Here is a 26,490-nt window from a genome sequence, read left to right as displayed (position 1 = left end):
TTGGACATCGACTGATTTTTCAACTTGCAAAGAACTTAAAAGGGACCAAAGAAATGTATCTTCTGTATGCCAAGACCACTTTAAAAAGATTACAAGCGGCTCTAACAAGGAAGCAAAACTTAAAACATGTTTGTCAACGCAGTGATTGCAGTTTAATAATGCACTTTGTTGTCAACAGTTTTAATTGGAGCTTTAGCCGAGACAAAATAAATATTTCTAACAAAACCTGCAAAACGTATTGTGCCTCAAGAGTAACAGGAAACAATAACTAAACCTTACTAATCAAATTAAGTTTCTGTGTTGAAATTTGAAAAAAAACACATCTCTTTTACTATCAGTGAATTTGAAAACGTGATAAAAGATGAGGGGTACCTACAGCATTCAGAAATAGAACTTTAATGAAATTCAAGTCTTTTAAAGAAAGAAACTATCTGTACTCACATGAACCTACCTGTCAGGTGTGTCAGATGTTTGCAGCGTCTTCTTTTTCTTTGACCGCTCACAGAAAAAGCTGCCGTCAGAAGTTTTGTTTCAATGCAAAACAACGTCCACGTTGTTTTTACATCAATACCATTTTCGTTTCAATGAATAATTTACTCTCATTGTGTGATTTAAAAATTACTCAAATTATTTTCTTAAAAACACCAGCATAGGTTCACGTCTGTCTACTTTGCAATCTAAAAATGAAACTTTTTTATTAACTAGTTTAAACCAAAAAGAGTTTTTCCAATACTGCCTAAAAGTACAAAATCTCCCAAGTATCTATACATGTCAAAACAGCAGGGGATTGTATGTGTCAGAAACTAATTAAAGCCCCATAAATAAAAAATACACCTCAATACTTTATAATTTTCCTACGGCTTTGAAATTTGGGATTTGTGTCACATTGATTTATCTCCTCCAAAAGAATCAAATGAAAAACTTGAGGGGGGATTTATTTACTTGGATTAGCCATACTGATCTTAAAAACTAAATAAAAATGTTTTATAAAAGTCTGGACTAATCAGAAACATGGCCCACTTGATCATATCATATTTGTGTGTTTTCTTTTCTGAGCTTTTCACATTTACCAATTCACGTTGGTAAATAAAATTATCTGCTCCTTTAAACAACCGTTTCCCACTGAAATCACATGATGCAGAGAACAGATTATTTTCCAAAGGCTCAATTATAATTTATTAGTGTTCTTGTCACATATCCACAATAAATCCTGCATTTAGATTCTGAACAGATGACAGTAAACGGTGGGGAAAAAGAGAGAGAAAAGGCATGGATGCTTATGCAATTCATGACAATGTGTGAGCTCTCGATTTCTTGAATGAACTAGGATTCCCTCAACTTGCCCGCATGAGTAATACTGAGGATTTACTTTGTCCTAATTCTGCTTTTTATTTTTACTCCATGAGAAAATCTACAGGGAGCTCCTGGGAGCCGTAGAAGCAAACTAACTAACTGATTATCTCATTTCTTCAAGCTCCTAGGGACAAGCAGAACTAAAAGTGTTAAATTTATTAAATTTATACTCCTCTTTGGTGATTAGTCTAGAATCAATTTTCTCTCCAATAATTATTTTTTTCCAAGAAGACCAAATTGGCTTTAAAAAAAACCCAACAACTTACAGCTCAATTTAAATTTCACTGACAAAAATCAGCAACTTCTCACCCATAAAGATGAACCTCCAGTTATTAGACAGCATCATGTAAACTTGTGCCGCGGCAGACCTCATTAAGGAGATGGCTGAAGATCGAACAACGCGAGAAATACTGAGACGAAAGGAAAGTGTTTGATTTAGGTCGACGTCTGTCAGGATAGCGACGGAGGTGGAGGAGTGCGGAGGGGCAGCAGGGATGGAGTCGTTTAAAGAGACTTTTTGGAGTGCTCGCTTTTGTCTTTGTTGTGTGTGTGTGCAGATGTGAGTATATGCATCTGAGTTTAGTGCCCTCTGCTTCCGAGAGGAGGATTCTGTGAAAAGCACAAGGCAGGGAAAGGTTTATGGCCACAGGGAGAAGACGGAGCACAGGGCTCCTTCGTTGTTCTCGGCTCTCGGTTGTGTCACCGGTCCGGGCGTCGGCCGCAGGTCAGCGGACTGAGGCGCTACGCCAGGGAGCGCTGACGAGGTTTGATTCTAGGATAGAGCTGCGAAGAAAAACACAAAGAGGAGACATCTTTGTCACCGAAACCTCATTATTTCCTGCTTTGCATTAGTACGATTATATATGATGAACAATTTAGCATTTAAGAATGTATGCTATAGTTTTTTAATTTTATTTATTTGATCATTTATTAGATTGTTAAATTTAGTAAAGATCAGACACAATCCAAAGCATTTAAGACAAAACCGATGGGTAAAATCAAGAGTCTTACTGAGAATTACTGGCATCCTCAGATTTTAGCTACTTCATTAAAAATACTTTCAGAAATTAATGCAACATAACCAGATTTTTTGACTACTTTATAATAGTGTGTAGATTAGATACAAATATTGACACTTTTTCACTCTTTATTATGGGTTTTTGGCAAAAGCAGCTTCTAAAGGCCACCTCTACGCTTGTTGGACCTACAGCTCAGTGAGTTTTTTAAAGATATTTTGGTTTCTGTTTATTTTTTTTCCTCTAAAATGCTTTGGCAGTTGTTTGACTTCTTCTTTCTTTTAGTACACTGCATGCCTCCTCCACTAAATTCATGGAGCAGCCTCACTGCAGGTTGAAAAAACACTCCAAGTTGCTCCAGGTCAGCCCGAGGCTCAGTAAATGTCCAGTGTAGCAGTTTTGGAGACATTCCCCAGCTACTTTTGCACATTTCCTCTCCGCCTCGCTACCCGGAAGCATCTTCACTCATTCGTGTCTGTAATTCACCAAAGATAACAAGATCTCTTGACAGCTGAGTGGCCTCCAAAATGTGCTTGCTTTTGTAACAGCATTTCTGATGCTCTCTGACAACATGTATAAACCTCAGTTAAAGACTTTTATAATCATGTTAAATAATCTTAACACACCTGATTCAGTGGTTAAATCACCTCCTCATGTTCTGCAGAAGCCTGTTAATCAGCCATTGATTCAAATTATGTGTGTTGAAGCAGAGAAACAAGTAAAACATGCAGGATAGTGGCCCTCGAGGACCAGGATTGCCCACCCCTGCTATAGCATGTAGGTCAAGCAGGTAAAATGTTGCTTTTTAGTCCCAATCAGCCAGTTTATCAAATTATCTGCTTATTAAACGAGCTCAGCATTCATTAATTAGAACAAACAAAATGTAAACATGATAAAAGAAAACCCCGGCAATGAGTTAACGGATCGAAACTAATAAAAGTTTGTTTTGTTTGTCGTTACCCCCAGCAGGTTGCGGGGCACGTAGCCCTCTTTGTCCTCAAGCCGCGCCCACCACCACTCAGTTTCGTTCTCGTCTTGGCGACGCAGAATGGTTATGGCGTCCCCCTCCTTAAATGACAGCTCATCTGGACTCTGGGTTTCGTAGTCCCACAGACCATACACAGTCCCCTTGTTCATTACACCTAGCTTCTCCTGAACGCCTACACGAGAGAGTCCAGAACAAACAGACTTTTATAAACTTCATGCTGTTTTCACAGTTTGAACATGCTGAATCGTGCTTTTGCCGTTTCTCACCATATAGAAACTGGGAACACTGGATGAAGCCCTCCTCCATTTCCTCACATTTATCCGCAGCAGTTTCCACGTCACTAATGGTGGTTGCAAAAATGGCAGCTCCGGACTCCACCAACAGTTTGCAGAGATGGACGCTGTTGCAGGAGGCGGCACAATGAAGAGGAGTCCTGCTCAAACAAACACAAGCAGACAGATATTCAATACAAAGTGAAACGAGGAGTCATCCAGCACTCGTGTCAGGTAACTTAAGACTCACCATCCGTCGCTGTCCGCAGCGTTGACGTTCACACCAAAATCCAGCAGGAACTTGACTATGTGGTGGTGTCCCGCGCAGACAGCGTTGTGCAGCGGTGTGATGCCCTCGTCATTGGGAGTGCTGGGATTCTCCACCTGCAGAAACCCAGAAATTGAAAGATAAGTGACTCTCCCTGCGTGCAAAACATAAATAAAGTCTACAGGCACACGTGATGACAAACCTCATAGATGATCCTCTGAACCAAATCAAACTCCCCCTCCAGTGAGGCGTCGAGCAGCAGAGCTAAAGGATTAAACTTGACTCTGAAGCTGTGACCGGTGCGCTCGGAGGTGGGCTTCTTCAGGTTCGTACGCTTCTCCTTTAACAGTAAAGAGAAGTAAATTTCACTGTATTTGTGGAAATCTTTTGCCTTTTAAAAGCAAAAACAACATTTTTGTCTCTTACCAGGTGTTGTGAGCCTGCTGTGCCACTCTCCTCCGGAGTGCTGACCTCCAGGGGGCTGGGTAAAGACGCCTCAGAACCTCCCACATTATTGTTGTTGTCGTCTTCCGGTCCCTCTTCTTCAGAAAGGTCCGCGGGCCCTTCAGGCAATGAGGGCACTGGCTCGTTGTCATTAGCATCTGTGGTGGTGGGTGGAGCCTCGGAGCCCGGTTCTTCCTCCCCTGGCGCTGGTGCCAGCGGTGTCTCGGAGAGGAGGTTGCCATTGTCTGTGTCAGCCAGAGAATCCCCTCCCAGATAGCCCGGAGGATTAGCCGGTTGATAAAATGGCGTTCCGTTACCGGCGCCGTTACTTCCTCCGGATCCACCGACACCATTCCCCTCGATGCTTCCTGCTAGAGTGTTGAACCGTTGGTACAGCAGTTTCTGGATGTTGGGCCCGCTGGGGCCCTCTGGCTCTGTGATGGAACTGCGCTTCTTCAGCGGCCTTGGAGCGTTAGCCAACTTTTTACGAAGTACTTCAAGGTCAGCATCGCTTTGGTAGCGCAGTGGAGAATGCACCATAGGCGTGAGCTTCGTAGGACTGAGCGGGCGAGGGATATTCTCCACGCTGGGAGGAGGCGCTGACGGCTCCAGGTGCTGGAAGCTCTCGAGGTCATCAAATTCTCCGTCTAAAGTGTCCTCACCGCCAGGTTGGCCCTGAAACACTGGGAAGGCTCCACCTGCCTGGATGAAAGGTAGGGGAGAAGGTGGTGTCGAGCTGGAGGGCAGAACGGGCTTCCCATAGACTGGAAGTAAACAGATAATGTGGAATTATGTGAATATCATTCATCAATGATTTATTTATTTTTTTGTTCTGTTCATTGTATGATTCAACATTCACACTATAGTTGTCCTGAGCTGTTGGGGTTTTTCCCCTCTAATGTACCTTGTGCCATTTAAGCCATTCATATATCAAAACGTTCAGCTCTTTCAGGAGATGACTGCTTTGACTTTTGGTTTATGTAACTTTTAAAATTTTCAAAATATTTTAAACTTAATTAAATTTCCCCCCTAAGAAAAAAACGTTTTTTTTCATTTCCTTTAAAATTATTTTTCTATTTGAAAATTTCTTCAACATATTTTCTCTATTTTTTTTAAATCTACTTATGCTACTTTTAGCTGCTTTAAGATATACTTCTGCTTCATTTAGCTTATATTCAGCCTATTGGTACTTTTTAACTTTTAGCTAGCATTTTCTTCCATTAAGCTCTTATTAAGTGTTCTGCTCCTTTCAGCTTTTAGCTAGTTTTAGTCTGCTTCTTTTAGCTTTTGGCAACTTTTCAGCTTTTCAGAGAATTTTAACACAGTCATTCAACGTTCAAACTGCTTTTTCCCAGAAAACGTACATGTCTTACCTGCTTTGAGAGCAGGCTTTAGTGGTTGGCTCTTTGGCGCCGCCTGCTGGAGGTACATGTGATAAATGGAGCTGGAGTTCATGGTAGGGGGACCCTTGCGGGGCGACTGAGGCCGTGATCCTCTGTCTGGGATGAAGGGCCGCACCGCCACAGCTGGCGGAGGATCCAGACGCTCACTTAACCCAGGAGGGAAAAGCGGCACGTTCGGCTGGAATGTGGGACTCGGCGGAACTGAAATGCGCTGCTGGATCTGCTGGGAGGACGAGCCGGTGGAGGGGGGGACGCGGGGCCAGGCGGGGGCCGGCGGGTTTGGGAGCGGGCGAGGGGGAGGCACGTCTTTGCGGCGCTCCAGGGAGCTAGCTGTGATGGCAGAAGTGAGGTGAGATCCATACGGCGGTGGCTGCGGTTTGGTTATGGCAGGGGAAGTTACAGCAATTTTAGAATCTAGCACCTGCGAAAAAGCAGGAAATCACAAATATTCATAACATGAAACAGCTGTAATACACAAACAACGCCTCTGATTCCCCAACTCTTCAGTTGGAAAAAATCAAAATAACCAAAAAATAAAAAGGGCTGTTTGTTCGAGGAAATGGAAAGAGATGAACATTATAACAGTTTAGAAAAAAAAGAAAAAAGAAAACTTACCTTTTCTGTATTTGGAGTGACGGGGGAGCCTGAGGGAGGGCTTTTGCCCTGACTTTCAGTCCCTGAGTCTCGTCTCTCAGGAGGCTTCAGAGTTGTGCTGCTCTTACCTCCAACAGGCCAGCCGGTGTCATTAGCTGGAAAAAAACAGAACACAGTAAACATGTGGCAAAGTTAACAAACTCACCACAGCAACAAAGAATGTCACCGTTAAAGTTAGGTCGAGATGACACTTCTTTTTTTAAAGTTTTAACGTATGAAATGTGTCCCGTTGGACTCACCACAGAGTGTTTCACGTATTACTGATGGCATTTGAAGAACATGCTAAAAATTAAATGAAGGATTCAGGATTTTGAAACGTTCATCCTATTAATCAGGTGCCACGTTGACTGCTTGTTCGTGTGAATTTGTTTGAATTTAGAAACAAAGAACAAGAATCAAACCACAGCAGTAATGTTACAGTATTCTCAGAAAAGTTGTTTTGTGTCCCGTTTACTTTCAGCTCTGATAATCAATACAGATGAGAAATATTCAGTACATGTTTTTTTCTTTACACTAAAGTCATTTCTGATAAAGTGTTTTAACAAATTATTGCATTTACATTTTAAAGCTATCTAGATAAATATGAGAAACACACTATTAACTAAGTATTTCACTGAGGCCAAACTAATCAATAGGACAAAAATCCTGATTCTCAGCTTCACAGCAATGATGGCGATGGGCATGAATGTGTTAGTATTTAGCTTCTGTTCTTGTACTGAATAATGGATTCAGGTACAGACAACAAATACCGCTTTACATGTTAGAAAAAGAAAAAACACTTAAAAATGATAGGCAGTATGAAAACGGTGAAAAGGAACAGTGGAAAAAGGAAAAACAACAGAAACAAATGCAAGAAGAAGTAGAAGCAGTCAAGCTGTAATGCTGGTGACAAAAGATGTATTTAAGAGCTCAGCATAGATATTATCACGCATTAACAGATTTCTTACGCCTCACTTAGAAACAAGTGCCAGTTTTCTTTGTTTCTAACAAGCATGGCAGCCATGAAAGATAACCAACATGTGCAAAATCAGGACTTTGAAACTTTCACAAATCAAAACGACAAGCACCCATTTTTATTGAAACGCTTTTATGCACAAATGACAGTACTGATTATCAAAAAAAAAGAATTTCTTAACAAATTTAGTGATATTTTTTGTGCACAAGTAAAATTCCTTGTGCATGCAGGTGTTTAGCAATAGCGAACGTGCAGCCTTCTCCCAGCTTTAGTTGTTGTGAGGATGAAATGTAAAAGTTAGCGTAACAAGAACTGGAGATGTTATGAAGTCGGAACAAAGCCATGAGGTTACGGACTGAATTGCACGTGTGAATTCATGAAGCGCTCAACTCTTCGAACCTTCTCAAAAGTGTTGCAAACACACACGCACAGGATCAGCAGTGCTTTGTCTGTTTTACAACGCACACATTTCTGCAGTGTTTTCTCGTGACACCTCGCTACTTTGAAATAAACCATTCCAAATCACATGGAAAAGAACAGCCCAAATGGAATGACAGCATGTACTTTATCCAATTAAACAAAATGTGAAAGCAGCGATAGATAGGTTTTAATTCAACAGCTGTTTTTCTATGTTTCGTACCATTTGAGACTAAAAATTATCACCATTTCATCAATTTGGTGGAGAATAAATAAACTAGTAGGGGGTTTATGGTAAAATATCTCAATTCCAGCAACAAGCGATTGGATAATGTGGATTATTTTTGTTCTCCATAAATGTAAATAGGGAGTAAAAGCAAATGCATCCTGAGGATCCTGTGCTGAGAGACCAGGTTCAGCAGTTGCCATCCCTTTGCTTACGCAGCACTTTGGACTCACGAGACGTGCCGTCGGAGCCACTGGAGGCTCCAGGGCCAGGGTGAGAGTCTGGAAGGGACGGGGGTACCGGGTCCACAACGATGTCTAAATCAGACACTTTCCAAGGGCCAGGAGGCTTTCGCACACCGTCTGCCCAGGGGAAGAGGAGCCCCCGATGCCACCCCACCCCCCCGTCCAAACAGAGACATTACAAAGACAGGTGACAGACCAGAGACGGAAAAACAGTTGACACAACACAGGAAGAGAGTCGGGTTAGAGAGAAAAGGAAAAGAAATCACAGAAATTCAGTCAAAGTAGGGAACTAACAGAGTTCAGGCAGGGAGGAAACTGTTCTTGCACAGAAGGAAAAAGCAGAAACATGGTTTGTGAACGACGTGTTGAATGTGTGTTCATACTACACACTGGAAAAAAGCCAGAAACCGGTTTTTTTTTTTATTCTACCATAATTGAACATTATCTGTTTGAAACGGCTGATTCGACACTGAAACCTACTTCCCTCCAGGATTCCCTCCCTCCATTGGATTTTTGACAAGGTTAATAGATGCATCTTAAATCTTCAAAGTTCAAAGCTCAAAACCTCGACGTAAGACTTAAAAGCTAGTCAAGTCTTTCACTGTGTCTTATGTTATTAAAGAAATATGATCTATAAACAATAAACATGGTTCCATTCACTGTAACCGACCTGATTTGGGGCGTCCTTGGTTTGCTTGGTTATTAACACCTAGTGTTTGAGGCTTCAGTGGATCAGGCGGCATGGTGTAGCCCCCATCCTGTCGAGTCGGTACTGGAACCTGGATGTACGGCCCAACAGCAGCAACACGACCCAGAGTACCAGGAGCTGGTTGGGGAGAAGGAGGCCCATTGGCTCGATTGAGCTGTAAAAGAAAAGAGTAATGTTAAAAGAAAGAGCTCAATAGATATTCTAAGACTGTCTACGTGACCCAACAGGCTTGGAAAGCTAAAAAATAACAAATAAAGACTAATTTGAAGCAAAGAACAATCTCAGAAAAGGATGAGTTAAGCGCTCCTAATCTTACAGGAAGATTCTCTTTTTGACGTGCCTCAGCTTTTTTCTTGTAGAGGCGCTCCCGCAGCTCGCTGATGCGCTTGTCCATGAGAGTCACTTCCATGTTGCGCTTGTTCAGGAGCTCCTTCTGCTGCTGCAGCTTGCTGTTTTGCTCCTGGTTCAATTTGTTCCGAATCTGAAGAAAAGTTATTTCGATTACAAGCAGGTAATCAGATTCACATGACCAACATCTGCTGGAGTCGAGAGTACAGTAGATCTGATGGGACGAATAAGAATATGCTGAGAATTACCTGAAGCTCTTGGTAAAGCTTACGGAGCTCTAAGGCTGCGGCGCCAGTGACTTGGCCACCCAGACCCGTCTGTACGCCGTTGAGCTTTCCCCTCCTCAGATCTTCCAGCTGCAGGCTAAGCTGTTCAACCCTGAGGACCGCCGCCTGCAGCTCGGCCTGCTTCTCTTGAAACAAGCTGCTCACTTGTTCAATCTCTGCCGCTGCATGTGACACAAACAAGACATCCCATCAGCTCATTCAAAGCCCAACATAAATGCTATCGAATGCTGTCAGGAGCTCTAACAAGCATCTGTTATGATGTGGCGGGTATACTGTAAAATGTAAAGCTATAAATAGCAATAAAGCTGAGTACATATTGTAAGGTTACATACACAGGTTGCCGTTGATGACCTTGCTGTAGTCCACCTGGCCTCTCATTGCCCGGATCTTCTTGAGCTTTGCCTCCTGGCTCTCGACCCGCTCCTTCAGCTTCTGCAGCTTTTCGCTCTCCGACACGGTCTGCTGCTGGCGCCGCTCCTGCTGCTTCAGGTAGCGCAAACGTTGCTCCTGCGGACGGAGGCACGCAAAATTTTACGCGGGGAAAGCGGACTCGCGAGATGCCACAATTACAACATTTTATCTGTTCGCTGCGGTCAAAGTTTATATTTGCATGCAGAGGAATCCGAGAGACGCCAACTCCAAACAGCGCAGAAGACATTTATGAGGAAGGCATGCCTTAAACTAGGCTAAATTCCTATTAAACGAGACACTGTGTCAAGTCTGAGGGCTGGAGAAAGGGTCAGATGACTTCATCTGCACCCAAGTGAGAATTGCTCCAGTTAGGACCCTAAAATAGGAAACGACAGGCCCAAGTTTCCAAATGACTGCAGGACTTTCAAGTGGCCCTACATTTTAGACACCACAACAAAGGCAATAATTAGTTTTACTATCTGTGGGTCTGCAGTAAGCTTCTTCTTGCATGACTGATCAGAAGAGCACGAGCACTGAGGTCAGAGTGAGCTCAGTGGAACGACACGAGTGACACAGCAGACCATTTCCCGTTTCTTCAATTATAAGGAGAAAACTGATTATGACAGAACAAACTAAAAAGCACAAATGGATCCAAATTTATTAATGATACTGGTTAATAATTAGGAAGCAACACATAAAAGGTTTTTTGTAAGAAAATGATGATGTGGAGGACGACTTTGGTAATGAGGGGATCAAATATTTGACTTATTTTAGTGCATTATACAAACTGTACATTTACACGTGTTTGTAAACCATCAGCAGATAATTCTGATGAGTCAAACTGCATCCCGTCGCATTTGTTACATAACAAGCAGTCCCTATTTAAGGTCATGAGACTCAAGCATCAATAGTTCATTTGACTTCAGAGTTGTCAAAGCTTGTGTCCTGAAATTCACTGAACTAAAGCTCAGCCTGTATCCAAGAGAAGCTAGTAAGCTGATTTCTTTCCATCAGGGAAGAGACTGATAGGTTAAAAATAGCTAAAATTCAAGTTGGCCAAAATTGTGAATAATTTGTGCCACATTGAAATGTTTAGAAAATACATTAGGTATGTATTGAATAACTTTAAATTAGAATGTCAAGAAATGTCAAGATTTAAACTTTCAAATAGGTAAAGTATTGTAAACATACTAAATGCTTAGTTGGCAAATTTTCAGAGGTTAAATTTACTAATAAGCTAAGTTTTTACTTTTTACCAACTCTTCCCCCTACCCCATAGTCTAGTAAAGCTTTAAAGGAAAATCAGAGGTTAAATATGTGTGTGTGTGTGTGTGTCAGAAGTCTATACACAAAGAATATGCATGTAAAGTGACAACTAAACACCATAAAACTGTCAAAGTTGTGTTACATTGACCTTTCAAGATAAAATCAAGTTTATAGAAACATTTAAAAACCCAGTCAGTCTATATGTGTGGGTTCACACTGACATATTACCAATAAGTTAAAAAAAGAAGGAAAATATTCTCACTTGTAATCAACTTAACTAAAAACAGAGCGATGCCACATTACTGCAGTGTACCATTTTGTTTATGAAAAGCAGATGCCAACCTGAAGTCATCGGTTTCTTAATCAGATGTTGAAATAAGCTAAAATGCAGAGAAAGGAGTCGTAGGAAAATAAAAGAATGAAAGCGCTACCTTCGCAACAAGCATCTGCTGCTGAGCCTCGATTTGTTGCTGCTGTCGTGTGGCCATCTCCTGCAGCTCTGACAGCGTGAGCTCCACCCGCTGATTCCCCACCTACACACACACACACACACACACATAAATGCTGGTCAGGACACCTACTGACACATTACAGGATGACTTCTTAACGGTAACATGTCATCCTGCCCTCTTTCAAACACCGCTGCTCGTTATGTTTCATGGGCAGGAAAAAGGAAAAAAAAAAGTCAAGTTCTGTGCAACAGGCTCAGATTTTAGAGCTTATAGTCCAGTTCCTAAAAGCCATTTTGATTCAGACCAGGCCACGACCTGAGATTTAGTTTCTCCCCTGGAGCTTTTATGAGTAGCATGATTCATGTTGGTGGATGTGACTTTTTTTCCTGCAGCCACAGCATCAACATGTAGCTGCTTCAAGCAAAAGCTGCGAGAACTAAAAGAACTAAAAGCTGACACTAAATCATTAGAGTCGGTGTTGTGTCCCTCTGTGTATCCTCATGCCACCACTCAGGTACAAATTTAATTATACAAGTCATTAAGTGCAGCATAATAATAATAATCTGGGGTTCAACACAAGATGAAAAACATTATATTAAAAAAAAAAAACGAATAAAAGAACCAAAACAAACAAGTTCTGCAAAGATAAATCCACTTATTAAAATAATATTAAAAGATATCTGACACCCACAGTCTAAGAGTCAAACAAAAGATTTTGCAACCCGGAATCAGAGTCTTCCTCCTCCAGAGACATTATTATTATTCTGATGAGGCATTAACTGTGATGAAGACTCGGTTTGCAGATTCTCTGAGCCTCTGGGGGTAATTTGCCATTTGGTGGCGTAAGTTTCATATCACATCACATCGGGGGAGAAAACACTGAACTGCAACAGCAAAGCTACCACCAGCCAAAGGTCACTGCAATTACTGAAACACACAGAATCTCCAGAGGGCAATTCTGTCACACAAAACATCCTTTATCTACAAGATAAATACTCTAATTTATTCTGCGCTGTTCGTGAGACAGGGCTGAACACGAGCACAGATTATTGTATTCAATTAGCGGGAGGCTGTTCTAATTGTATTTGTTACATAATGTTTTCCTGAAAAAGAATCTATAGTTGCTTCCTAGTAGCAGTGGACATCATTGTTTTGGTGAGTAATTGGACAGTAATTGCAAACAGACTGTGTTAGGTAGCTGCACATCATCCTACAGAAAGCATTAATGCATGTTTACACTTTGGCACAAACTATAATATTCATAGTTTCAGACTGTTGGGGGAAAACTGACACATTTATTATAAAAAAAAACAACTCCTGTTTGGAAACTGAAATTGTCTATATAATTGGGAGGGAACTGATTGTCACCTGAGCTACCAGAAGCTCAAAATAAGAGTCAATAAGCTGTTTGGCAGGAAAGATTTGGGAAGGTTTCCAAGGGCACAGCCTACAGACTGAACTCTGCTGCTCATCCTAACAAGTGTGGCTCCATTTCAGGGGAAATAAACAGGCTTTCCAACATGATAAGCTTTATTGCCAAGAAACATGGTTACAACAAAGAAATGATCGACCAAATGCTTTTTGTGCTTCGTTTGTTTTGCCGACAATATCCATTCTTTTTTTAAAAAAAGCACATCAGTAGATAATTACGAATAAAACAACTGAACCAAAAGATTGTTTTTGTTTATTAGAATAAAATTATTTAACAAGTCACAGATTACAAATAGCTACGACTCCTTTGCCGTTTTTCAATCAACTCATAAACGAGCTCAATGTTCTAGCTCTAAAATGAACCGAAACAAGTAAAGCATGCAGGATAAAACTGAGAAAAAGGCTCATGTAGAAAAGAAATCCAGCTGCTTCCAGATACCAGCATCCAGAAAAAAAATATCTGAAGAACTTCCTGCTGCAGTATAAATTAAAGGTGTCATCTCCACAAACAACTGTCTTTTTTCCCCTATAAAATGGTACCCGTGTGATGCCTGAGACCTTACAGAGCAAAGGTTTTTCTGACACTTTCAAATCCTTTTTTTCCTCTAAACCAAACCTCAAACTTTACTCCAGCAGAGCACCTCTGAGCACAAAAACATATTGGGTGAACCTGCTCATCCAAACTAGCTTCAATAAAATGCTTCAAACGGGCCCAGCTTGCCTTTAGGAGGACTGTTCTGAGTGAAAGGCTGAAGCCGAGAATGTCTATATAAATATATAATATAAGATACTGGTTCAAAAAGCTCCCGTTTTACTGGTGAGGAGATTTGGAAGGGACTCACTACGAAGCATATGCATTACAGTTTAAGCACAGGAATGGAAGGTGAAATAAATAAACAAGAACAAACACTACCATGCTCCTGTCTAGCTTTATTAGTGGAGGCAGATATATTTGTGACTCATCTAATCTGAATAAAAACATGCCATCTCTTCTGGAATAATTTCCACTTTTCCTGCTCGGTGCAGGGTAGCAGCAGCAACGTTCAAAGGCCTCTGCAGAGTCACCAGCTCAGCTCATCAGGCAGTCGTTCCCTACCTGCTACTTGTTAATGCATTAATGCAAAGGGAGGTCCGGAGGTAGTGGAACAGGGGAAGAGGAGCGAGATCGTAAGAGCGTAGGAGGCCATGGGCACACACACACAGAGAGCCACGCTCAAATGAACTCAAACACCACATTGAAGACAATTTACCCCAGGGAGAAACACACACACACAACCTTCAACCATGGTCGTAAAACAAACGCCCAACTGAGCAGACGATGGAAGGACGCGAGGCAGCCACAAATGTGCTGATGATGTATGAATGTATGATCACCTGACTGATCACGGATGTGCTTCCAAAACAACTATCCAAACAACAGAATAAAACACGACAAATATTCAGAAGTACTACCCATTCGAGGTACAATCATTTCAGGTATAAACACTTTGTAAAACCCCAACAGATTATTTGAGTAACCAAGTATTTCAGACACCTCTTTGACAAAACCTTTCAGTTTCTGAACTCCTTTTGACCAAAACATTATTTCAAAATAATCAAATGTGTACATTTGATTAATTTATACATTAAAAATGGATGCAGACTCCCCTGACAGAGGTTTCTGCCTAAGAAGCAGCATCCCTCAGTGAATGATCAGCTCTGCAGACTGTGGAAAAGCCAAAGAAACTGTCCTCCTTGTGGCCTTGACATCATCCAACAGGCTGACTGATATAATTCTCTAAATCAGACATTAGGAAGAAACGCTGACACGAATGGGCTCCGTCACTTGGGAGGTCATGAAGAGCCGGCCGTGCAGTTCGTGCTCCATGACAGAGTGAATGTCACCATGAAATCAATGGTTTGTTTTAGGCTAGGGGCATGATATTGATAGTGCTTCAACAGTGTGTTTTGATCAACTCTGTAGTCCAAATCTTAAAATCTAATTAGTTAAATATTCATTTTTAGGTCTCGGCTTTATTATAAACACATAGTGTGTGAAGTATTGTAAACATAACCAGCTCTCGCTCATCTCTGCCATGCAACAATTTTCCATTTTCAACCAGAAATACTTAATGTGTGACCACAAACCATAACAGCTTTGGCCCAGCTGAGTGATGAAATGCTGATTGAGGATTTTGGATATATTAGTTGGAATCGGAGCACACGGGACACGTCTTCACGTCCACCCCGATGCTTCTCTCGGCACCGAATCTGTCAATAAATCTCCGTGTTCCAGTTTCATTAGCAGCAATAAAAACCCAGACTTTGACTGATGTAGTGGTGCTTCGGGGTCATGAGCTGTTCAATTTTTTCCCCTCACTTTAATATTTCAGTCACTTGTACATATTCCGTTTCATCAGCCTCTTTAATGTTTTGCTTTTCATCTCCTTCCTTTTTTGCATCTGTGCAACTCATTTTTATTTTTTTGAGACCAACAAGGTTTTTTGTATCTTGACTGAATCCATTAAAGCTTTGGTTTTTATTAAGTCCTGCTTTATTTGTTGACCAGAAGCCGTCATTCTAAATTGTTTTACATTAAGTTGAAAATATAAGTCAATTAGCTGGTTTTGATATTTATGCATTTGATCTGTATGTATGAACTGTTATTCTTTTTATTTCTCATATTGACAGACTTATACAGTCATCTCATGCTAATGCTCACTCCCACATAACTCCCAACCAAACATTAAATCATTTATAGAAAATGACCAATAAAATAGATCAAAACTGCCTAAAATCTATTTGTAATAAAGCAGCAGCATGTGTGAAAAAACTTTACAAACAGCAGCTTTTTTCAAAGCATTGAAGAACAACTAGATTAATTTATCCAAATACTTGCTGGATCCGCGGTGTAAAAAATAAAAACCTCTATTTCCTTCACTGAAACAAAACTCAAAGTTTCATTTTATGAAAAGCAAATATTAAAAAAAGAGAGATAATAGCTTCTGGGTGCCTTCATACAAACTGACATCAACTTTTAGGAAAACAAAATCTGCGCCTTCCTTCGCCTCGACAGGCGAGCTGGTTTCTTCTCTCAACCCTTAAGGTTCAATTAGTTACATTTCCTTGACCACAACACTCCGATGTAAAATCTGGGACAGATGGACAGACAGAGAAAGAACGTCATGCCGGAGGCTGCTCTTATCAGAGTCAGACGCAACTCCAAGCACATCCTAAAAGCAAAAAACAAAAAAAAAGTAGAACACGCACAGCAACGGGAACACCTAACAGGAAGCACAGCGTCTTTAATATGAACTTAAAAGTAATCTGTTAATGCTTTCTTAAAAAAAAAAAAAGAAACTGTAGCTCACCAATAAGAAAATCTCTGTCTAACAAAACTCAGATGATTTATTCTCACCCCATTTTCGATGTGCTTCTCGCCAGTACTTCCACTTCTGCGATTCGTTTGATCCTGAGACTGCTGACTCCCTGCAAAAATAAGCAGCGGTAACCATCACAAACCCAAGAGAGAAGCATTCGGTACACACACAACAGCATGTGTGCACACCACGACAACTTCAGAGACAAAAAAAAACCCTGTGTGGAGTCATCTGAGCATTGATTGAAATGATGCTACGTGACAACTGGGACTGGTGCTGCTTGGAAAAGCCTGGAGGAAATACAGCATGTGAGCAAAGCCTGAAAATTTTACCAGAAAGAAAGATTTACTTGGAATTGCTACCAGTAAAATGGATACATATCTTGATTTCCCTTCTCTTAAATTAGGCTGAATTAACATCTTCCAGGCGTGTCCGTAACATCCGAGCGCAGAGAAAGCCCGGCGCGGTACGAACCCTGATCGCTGCTTTCAGTAGGCGAGTCCTCGTGACGCAGGAAGAACTTGACCTCTTGTTTCCGAGACCCCCACTTCTGCAGATGCTCGTACATCATGTGCTCGAAGGGGATCGCCCGCTCTGGAAAGCAGAAAAGAGGAGGAACAGGCTGACTCGTTGAGAAGAAATTACCCGATTCTCCCACAAGTCGAAAGCTAAACTCTGCACGCCAGTTCACAGCAAAGTTAGAGAAAGAAGGTTACAAACTGGTGTAGTTGGTTAATCTATAAAAGTGGTTGAGCAAGGCACATTTTTGGGGAGGGGGAGTGGCTATGTTACAAAGTTTAAAATGCAAATAGCTTCTTCTTTTCAGCGTGCCAAATAAGCATAAAACAATCCTTTAAGTGTTTCCTTTTGATTCATTTTTAAAGAGTTCTCTTTTGTCCTCATTGTTTGGTTTTCAGCAGCAACAAAAGGTTTTGGAGCATGATGCAGCACACTATTTTGCTACATATTGATCCCGGCAACTAATTCAGTTAATGCAAAAATAAATCAGTTTTTTTTTTTTTTTTACACCTACAGGAAAGGTTCACCAAGTTCAAATTCTGAATTTAATTTCAAAGCTCCAGGACAGCAGAAGGAAGACAAGATAAAAAAAAAAAAAAAGATGGACGCAGAGAGAGGTTTTCAGGGGTTGAACGAGTGAAGTGCTGCGTTATGAGGTGCCATGCTAACAGGATTACGTAACTCGGGTCAATAAAGCTTTTTGCCTGGAGGCTGAAGGCGGCAGTGAACCCTGAGCAAAATAAGACAAAAAAAATAAATAAAAATGCTGATTGAACTGTTTGTATCAGCGTGATGATTGGTCTGTTGTGACAGCGCTGTCAGCTGTATGAGCACATAACCCTTCTCTGACCTTTGAATCTGGACGTGAATTACCTTACTTGGAAAAAAAAGTCTCCTTTCTCCTCGTCACGCTCCGTTTCACTCAGGTAAGTTATGCAGCTTACCCAGCTTACCTGAAGCTTCATTAAAATAGAGTGCGTTTTTGGAATAAAGAAAAAACACTAAAGGCTTCATAAAATTTAATCTCTGTGCATTAAAGGAAAATGTCCAGTCAGCAATGATGGGTTACATCATCTTTTTATTTAATACTAGAAAAAAAAGAAAAATCCCCATTCTTCTTCTTGTACAACGCGGCAAAGAACTGCCAGCTGCTCCTTTTGAGAAATGAAGCCTTCACCGCTGCAAGTATCAGGACATTTTACATTTTACACACATCGGCAGATAAAAAGACGCCCTCCTCTCTCTCAAACCCAGCGCAGCTTTGCTTCACATCTTACCGTTGCCTCTCCAGACCTCAGCCAGGTGGCAGCTGCTCTCGCCGGGCTCTTTGCAGAACTCGACGACGTCGCGGCACGTCGTCTCGGGCGTGATGGGCACCTCGGTGGCGGCCTGCTCCCCGTCGCTGAGGTACACCGTCAGTATCATCTGGAAGACACGAGGGAGCAGTCAGGAGGGAGAACAAATGAACCAGACGACATGTTGATCGTACGCTTGATAAATAATGCAGAGGAAATAACAAAATACACCGCTGCCCGATGATGTCGCTTAATAATGAAGCTAAACCCACTCTATTGATGCACAAATCCCACTGAGCTGCTGACGCCACATTTCGCTGCCGACCTCTGGGATTGTTAGTTTGAGCTTCTGACGAACACAAACCTGCGCCTGCCGCTCTTCTGTTTACTCAGATTATGAGCTGCTCTGCTGTAGAGTTTAATCTGAAACCAGAGGAATGTTTCTGTCTGCTGTTAACATATAAATAAGTCCTAAAAGCAGAGACAACTTGGTAGGAGGTTCCTAAAAATACAAAATTAATGAGCATTTACTGCCTCACAGTAAAGATTTAGAGTCACTGAAATCAAAAGTAACAAACTACTGCATCTTAATTTAAGGATTTAGGACATACATTGTTGGTAAAAAAAGCACAACTAATGAATCTCTTCTCCCTCTCTGACACCATCCTGTGATCAAACTGACTCATGAAGGATGTAAACTCCTTCCAATCCACCTACATAACTTCAAATTACCAGAAATATAAAATAATTCTAGTTTAACCCTTTTCGTTCTCCAACAATTGTTTATCCTTTTGGTAGAAAGAAAGAAAAATGTTTTAAAATCCTTTAGTCCTACTTTTTAAAAAGGTAAACAAAATTGGAATATTTCTACTCTGAATGAGTTTTTAACCAAATGTTTGACAAATTGAAAATTTAGGTGTTAAGTGTTGCACTGAGACAACAACATCTGAAACAAAAGTAAAAATACGCTGATCATTCTTCATAAGAATAATATAAAAATGTATTACTTCAGTAACAAAACAAAGCTGAAATAATAAGGCATGTTTACAACATTTTGTCTGAATTATCGGTTGTATATGCAAACAAAGTAGATGGATAATTTTTGGATGCAAGATGAAATTTGGAGTCAATTCTGGGGCTAAATAAAGTGTCATTTAAGGGTCACAGATTGTGTTCTGTAAACACCTCATGTTTCAGGCTGAGATCAAGTGTCGAAGATCCCAGATATCCTCTCCTTAACGACAGGAGACGACTTGGTAAACAAAATGTTTAGCTTTTATTTGAGTAGCCTATTTTTTTAATTTCAGGTGAGATGAAGACAAGAATGGTGTGGCTTTTAGACCAACAAGTGTCTTCTTGTTGACATACTGTTAAACGATAGTCAGTTAACTTAAAATATCTAAATACAAAACTAAATTTAAAAAGAGAAAAGCTTAAACCCAACCAGAAATGAGGACTCTTTCATTTATGAGGAACTTGTTACTAAAGGTAGCTCTTGCTCTTCTTAATTAAAAGAATAAAAAACGGGATAAAACGTAGTATTATGCTGAATTTAGCGCTTCGATGGAAACGACTCAGATGTATACATGTATAGTGCAGCTCTGACACACATTTTTCCACTCAGCAATCATTACCACAGCCCAGAACTGTCAGATTAAATTTGGCTTTTGTTACAAAACTACCTATAAACTGTGACTCCGGGACAAAGTGACTCAGTTTTTTTAAAATTTCATTTTATTAATGAAAGCAGCCGCGTGAGTCGCTGACATTTTCAGCTGCAGCGTAAATGAAATAATACAGTCGCCTGTTCTTCAGCGTCTGACAGTCATCGTTAAAATGACTGTGAGCATCAAAAAGGTGCTGAGCTATTAGCATATTTTTTATTCTGGCGTCCCTTGGCAAATCGGGCAGATACCTTTTTTAGGATTTTAAGCTGCCTCTTATTACGTTAATGTGAAGTTATGTCTAGATAAGTGATGGATTAATGGTAGGAAAGAATTTTGCAAGAGAATTAACAATACTGGAAGAGTCTGAAATAAATGGTAAATAGCTAGTTATGTCTTTGCTGTTAGTAACTTCAAAAACAATAACATGAATACAGATCGACTAATGCGCATTAATGCATTCTTTATTATAGACGTGTATTACGACGGTCTTGAATTAATGCACCATTTCGAAACAGTATATTCAGTCCACCATTATTATAACAACCCATCAACTAATCAGATCAAAACGAGGAGCAAATTTGGACTGATCATAACCCCTAACAGGACGAACTAAACTACACACACACACATATTTAGAAACCATCAAAACTGCATTAAGCTAATAGCAGCTTAAAGACAGGAGCTCCAGTAATCCTGCAGAGAGACCACCGGAGAAATACCAACCGCCCTCACTAAGTTGCGTCTGCCCATACTCTTGTTTCTCTTCGCTGCCCTCCGTTTCCTCTTGAGCTTCTTTTTAGGTGGCTGGTGGTGCTCCTTTGCCCAAATGGGGTTCTCCTTGGAGAGGCTGACGAGGCCACGCAACATTATAGTCACGAACCTCTTCATCGTGGCGCTGCAGCTCTTGCGGTCATGAGGACCTAACGGTTATATGCCATCGCGAGCAGACCTCTAGACCAGACAGCGGCGCGTGCTTTAGGAAAGTGCTGCAGAGGAGACTTGGGAGGAAAAAAAAAAACCACCAGCTGTATGTGCACTTCAGGCAGGGAGGGAGGGGGGGTGGAAGAGATAGAGAGAGAGGGCTCGAGTAAAACAATCGGTAAGAGAAAGGAAACGGGAGGGAGGGTGACGACAAATCCTTCTCCGGGATGCGACTGCTGCCAATAAGAGTTTGTCCGACTACCACTGTGACTGTCCGGCAGGTCGGGGTGTGATGACACGGCGACAAGAAAGGGATCAGCCTCACACTGCATGGAGGCTGGACACACACAAGGCTGCAATTTAAAACTATGTTTTAAAACGAGCACCGAAACCCAAGAGATGTTCTGGAAAACCTTACAGAGTACTCCTATATCCTCCCATTTGGGAAGGATAAACTTTGAGGGTTTATTTTAATTTAGTGACTCAAGCCATTTTTAATAGGTTTAAAAAAAGAAGTCAAAGTATGAACGTGACAAATAAGATTATGTTGTAAAAGAGAATCTTGGTTTACATGACTGCCAGCATGAAGAATTAGTCATTTCTCAAAAAATAAAGCATAATATTGTTTGGATACTACAGGTTTATAATGAGGACTTTGACTTTGAGACACAATATGAGTAAAGTTGGGTTCTTTGTTTCGCATTTATTTTTAACAATGAAGAGAGTAATGGTACATCTGGCCTGAGAATTTGTAAAAAGATTAGAATGAAGGGGATAAAATACAAATAATTGACCTGAAAATGTTATGCACCATGTCTCAGATCAGTTGGTTTGAAATGCACAGACCAACTAATTTGTTGCCTCAGCCTAATTCTCTCATGGTGATGAAATCAAATATTTTCTGCTGATGCCCCCAGACACGGTCTGGATTTTATTTTGGGGTTCCTGTCAGTCGAAGTTGTAAAGCGGCGCTGAATCAGTTTTGGAGTCTTTAAAAACACCCGAACAAAAAGCGAAAATGTTATTTTGGTGATGTTTTCATTAAAAACCCAGTGATCTGTTTTTACTGGCAGCAACATATGTTCTTGTCCTGACACCGTTTTAAACATCATGTTTCACAGATTTAATGTAGTGTTCATTACAAGTGCATCTTGGCTCCAACAGTCAGGTTTTTCATGATGTTTTGAGTCTAATCTCTAACATATCCTTGAACGTTACCAACGGTTTTACGATCACGTTCCTTTTCTTATAGATCAGCCGTCATTAACTGCAGACAGCAAAACCGTCCTATCAGACTAGCAAAGAAACAAAAAAAGCACATTAAGTAACAAGAGTCAAGTTGGTTAATGATGGCAGTGCCTTAGCCAATCAGAGTGCCCCTCACAGCCCAGATAACAAAGAGCAAAACAGCAATGAGAGGATGTTCAGCTAAGCACTTAAAAGTGCCTCTTTCTTTTCTTCCAAAGCCCGGTTTAAGAAAAGCTGAATTCCCTGAAGCGGTGCGTCTCTGTAAGAAAACAAAACACTGCAACCAGCAGATGCTCGGCCATATTATTTAATTCAAACGAGTAGCCTGAAGCTAACAAAATACCATCAAAGAGTCAAGCAGTGATTAGTAGGTGTGTAACTTGCTGTTGTGAAGGTTTTGAAAGAGCTCTGCTATCATCCTCCTTTTACAGGCTGAGAGGTCACAAGGATACCTGTTCAGCTTTGTCTGAGCCGGAAAAAATAAAAGCTCTATGCAAAACAAGCTGTAACGTCATGGAATACTTTTAATAAACTTCTTGATTTAGACTGAAAGGCTAACCTTTACTATTCTAATTGAAGTACTGTACATATTAAATAGTACAAAATAAAACTCAGTAATGGTCCAAACTTTTATGGACTTGATTTTATGCTTCTTTTAGCTTTGAGTTAAAAAAAACAATCATATTAATCAGAGAACAAATAAAAGGAGCAAACAATCAAGTCACCATCAGTACAGGCCATGGTTTGGTATAATGAACTCATAAAACTTAAACATGAACCTTCATCAGAGCTAAACCCAAACAGCGTTCACTTATACATGCGAGCAAAACATTTGAGCCTTTATTTATGAAATAAACGTGAGATGATGCAATAATTACTGCAAACATTTCATGCTCTGTTGTTGCAAACTTTACCCATTTGGCAACTTATAAACCAAAGTTAAGCTAAAGTTGGGACACAAACAGTGAAATAAACCAAAATATCTCACCAATCATGGGTGTTTGATACTGAAAAGTAGTCCCAGTGTGAATTATTTATGAAAAGGAAAACCAAAACGTGTAAGCAGTTTTTGGGTTGACCTAAAAAAGTGACACAGTTAAGAAGTTTTTTTACTTTAAATAAGCCAAATTAAGACTTTTTGCACTTGCTTATTAGAGAATAGTTTGGAAATCCTACCAAATAAGCTGGCCATTATGCCAAAAATCTTCAATTTATGCTTTTATTTTGAAAACACTGCGAGAAAATCTTCCTCTGGAAACGGTAAGCGTCAAAACCTGAAGCGGTTCAATTTATTCATAGTAAATTAAACACTTTGTGCACTTCATAAAAGGGAGGATTCTGAGTGAAGGCTACCTGATGTCTATTAGATGAAAGCATAATAAATAATGCATGTTTCTTCTACCAATAAAAGATATAGCAGTCTTAAACAAGTGCGAGTTGTTAAATAAATCAATATGTGACTCCTTTCTTCTGCACTCATATTGAATTTGAGTGGAACGGCTTACAATTATTAGCCCTCCATTTTTTATTTTTTACTATTTTACTTGTTAATGCCGAGCTCTTTACGATGTGGTATTGTTACGCATGTGAATCTGCAGAAAGTGGAGAGCGGAAAAAAAACAAACAAACAAAAAAAAAGGATTTGAGGTTTAGTTTTCCTGTAAGTCACGCTCTGCCCAGTTCCACTGTGTGAGATTAATGCCTCTTGACAATCCACTCAGCTCAAAAGATCCCCCTCAACAACAGAGCGTTAGTTGACGCAGCCACACAGACCTAGATCTGCGAAGGCTTCATTGGCTGGCCGAGTCACGCGAGAACCAAGCGGCTCTTTGACTCTGATACCCTGTTGTTGCCACAGGATACGATCCTACGGTCGCAGTCAGGCCTGATGACCTAAAACTAAAGCAAATATAAAGTTACTCCGAACTCCTGGAAAGCTATAAGCCTTGCCTAGGGTTGCATTTCTGCATTTTCTTCCATGAGAACCACCAAAACATTTTTAGGAGTGTCGCGTTTTCAGCCAAAACCCGATTCATCAGCAAAGTTAACTGTTCGACAGTGCGTCACTTCCATTTATAATGACACCTTTCTGACACAGTGGCAAACTTATCCTGCATTTAAGTTTGTGATCCCCTGCAAAAGGAGCGTAAGCTCTTTTCCCACAATGCATCACTGCCTTCCCAGCACTAAAGACAACAAAAGAGGTCCCCACAAAGCGCCACTCCTATACGCTTGCCACTCGGGTGTTTTATTCTGCGAACAAAGACTATTCTGAAACACTAACACCAGTGAAACACAAAAGAGTGGGAAAAAAAAAACAAAAAAAAACTGCAGCTGGATCCAGTTACAGACTAAAACTTGTTTTATACTTTGTTATAAATTACTTTAATAAAGTATAAAGCACATAGCCAGCTCGCCCAAAGCTGATTTACAGTACTGTACATCTACTTCCTTTTTCATTTCGTGAAATGTGATAAGCAAAACAAACTGGTTCCATTGTGTTTAAAAATGTAATTAAAAGGCGCAGCATTCCTTGAAGGAACGCATACCGACAGCTGCCTTTCACGCAGACTTTCACATTAAGATCATCTTACGATGAGAAAGGACAGAGTTGTAGCTGTTTTAGTCAAACCCGGTAAATGATGTTCTGCACAGTCTCATGGAACATCGCAAGCTCTGGCAAAACTCATCAGCACTCAGAGTTTGTGCTGACGATGACCCTTGGCTACTGCCAAATCAAATTTTAGCTCAGTGTCTTTAAATTTGAGTTATTTTTGTGCTGGGCGAGGTTCATTTAGCTGCGTCTTGAACCGACTCCAAAAAGGTAATGAGCTGTACGTGCACATTTAACGATTACCTTCTGAGAGCTTCGTTAAAATCCATTCAGTGGTTTATGAGATATTTTGCTAACAGGCTGTCGATTTTAACAGCTGATGCCAAGGTTTTAAGGAAAGACACGAGCATGTGTTGTTTGGATGACCCTCAGCTACCACCGCACTAAATATCTGCTTGTTACGGTGGTTTAGCTGCAGCAGCCATCTTGAATTGGACTGATTCCAAGAAAAAAAAAGGTAATGAGTTGTAGACGTAAATCCAATGATTACTTTGAGAGTTTCATTAAAACCCATGCAGCGGTTCATGAGATTAGTTTACTAAAGCTTCAAACAAACAAACACACTGAGACACGGGCGAAAACATGATCACCCCGTTGACCTTCTGCAGCGGGCGATAAATATATCAAGACAACAGCTCTGCCACAAACAACGTGTTTCTTAAGTTTGTGGGAAACTGCAGCAAAAGATTTGGACCGTTTTGTAAGGGAAAAAAAATGTACCAGATAAATATGGAACTTTTATTTAAAAATGTTGAGCCTGCATAAAACTGTGGACAGTGTTTTTATTTACTTACAGTTTAAGTGTTTGTTGACATATTTGTCATTTCAAGTTAAACCTTGCAGTAAAATTTCATCATTCTTTACATTGTTTACTGAAAGTGCAGCCACATTGATGGTTGAGGAGGTAGTTTTATCCGAATAAAGTCAGGAGGCGTGTTTTCTTTAATAAAAACCCGGTTCTTAGCACTCACCGGCATCATATTGGCAGCTCTGGTGGATCGGAACCAGCGAACATGGACGAACCTTCTCCTTCAGTCCTTTAGTCGATGGGAACCAAACCCCCACGTTTTGTTGTATGGGTTCGGGCTCCGATGTGACAACCAACAGGGCCTCAGTAGTACTCTGTGTTGAACAAAACAGCGTGGTTACCTTTACGCTTAAAACGCGAAGATTTTAAAGGAGTACTGGCTCGTGTAATCTGTAATGGTCGGCGAGGTATGAGCAGGGATTTAAAGGGTCCAGGCGTGGCTCCGTGTGTAGCTGCGGCTACAAACAAGCCGATGTTGGCACGCAAAGAAAAGGAGGAAAGAAAGGCATGTGATGACTTTATCCCAGTAATGCTATTAGTTAGACTCACCGGTGTCAGAGATGATTCATTGTTGTGTCAAATAAATCTTCGCTTCGCTACAGTTTTACGGACGTAGCTAACCGAAGCAGCTGTCAGCTAGCGCTAATTCCAGTTGTTAGCTTGCTTCGGATGTGGCTAATGCACGGTACGCCAGCCGATCTTTCCGCGGCCGCTGGTCCTTCAGCTTACATACGCCCCTCGAACCACCAACGGAGCGCGCCCCAAACGAATAAAAGCCCTTCCGGATTCAAGTCGCCCGCTTACGAACGCAGCAGCTCATCGTTAGCGCCCTAGCGAAAGCAGCTAGCGAGAATGCAACTTGCTGGAATCCAGTTGTTGACTGCGGGAAGGGCGGGGCTTCGCCACAGCAGCGG

At 40.9% G+C, this 26,490-nt stretch overlaps 1 protein-coding gene across 6 annotated transcripts; it reads right to left on the bottom strand.

Moving 5' to 3' along the window:
- Positions 1-1,149: 1,149 nt before the first annotated feature.
- On the bottom strand, positions 1,150-26,490 carry ppp1r13bb (protein phosphatase 1, regulatory subunit 13Bb). Of its 6 annotated transcripts, none has more exons than XM_017423300.3 (19): positions 26,126-26,490; positions 25,740-25,890; positions 18,301-18,448; positions 16,979-17,098; positions 16,543-16,613; positions 11,694-11,795; positions 9,918-10,092; positions 9,547-9,746; positions 9,267-9,431; positions 8,912-9,104; positions 8,230-8,358; positions 6,360-6,493; positions 5,706-6,165; positions 4,324-5,105; positions 4,100-4,237; positions 3,880-4,013; positions 3,624-3,790; positions 3,330-3,529; positions 1,150-2,136 (listed from the first exon to the last, which is right to left on the bottom strand). In XM_017423300.3, the coding sequence occupies exons 2-19, from the start codon at positions 25,746-25,748 to the stop codon at positions 2,095-2,097; spliced, it is 3,369 nt and encodes a 1,122-aa protein (XP_017278789.1). In that variant the 5' UTR covers positions 25,749-25,890; positions 26,126-26,490; the 3' UTR covers positions 1,150-2,094. The 6 variants fall into 6 exon arrangements, with proteins under 6 accessions (XP_017278789.1, XP_037837488.1, XP_017278790.1 ...); XM_037981560.1 differs by having other exon boundaries at positions 9,291-9,431; XM_017423301.3 differs by having other exon boundaries at positions 5,715-6,165; positions 26,126-26,489.

The sequence above is a fragment of the Kryptolebias marmoratus genome, linkage group LG19, assembly GCF_001649575.2.
Source record: "Kryptolebias marmoratus isolate JLee-2015 linkage group LG19, ASM164957v2, whole genome shotgun sequence".
NCBI classification, from domain to species: Eukaryota; Metazoa; Chordata; class Actinopteri; order Cyprinodontiformes; family Rivulidae; genus Kryptolebias; species Kryptolebias marmoratus.
The sequence above is the reverse complement of the archived record's forward strand: the minus strand, read 5'-3'. Positions and strand labels throughout refer to the sequence as shown.

Bases quoted from the DNA above. Each gene is read 5' to 3' on its own strand.
- ppp1r13bb (XM_017423300.3), bottom strand. The intron at 16,614-16,978 runs GTTCGTACCGCG...TTATTTTTGCAG, and splicing joins TACTGAAAGCAGCGATCAGG to GGAGTCAGCAGTCTCAGGAT. The intron at 10,093-11,693 runs GTAGCGCTTTCA...CTCCGTCCGCAG, and splicing joins AGCAGATGCTTGTTGCGAAG to GAGCAACGTTTGCGCTACCT.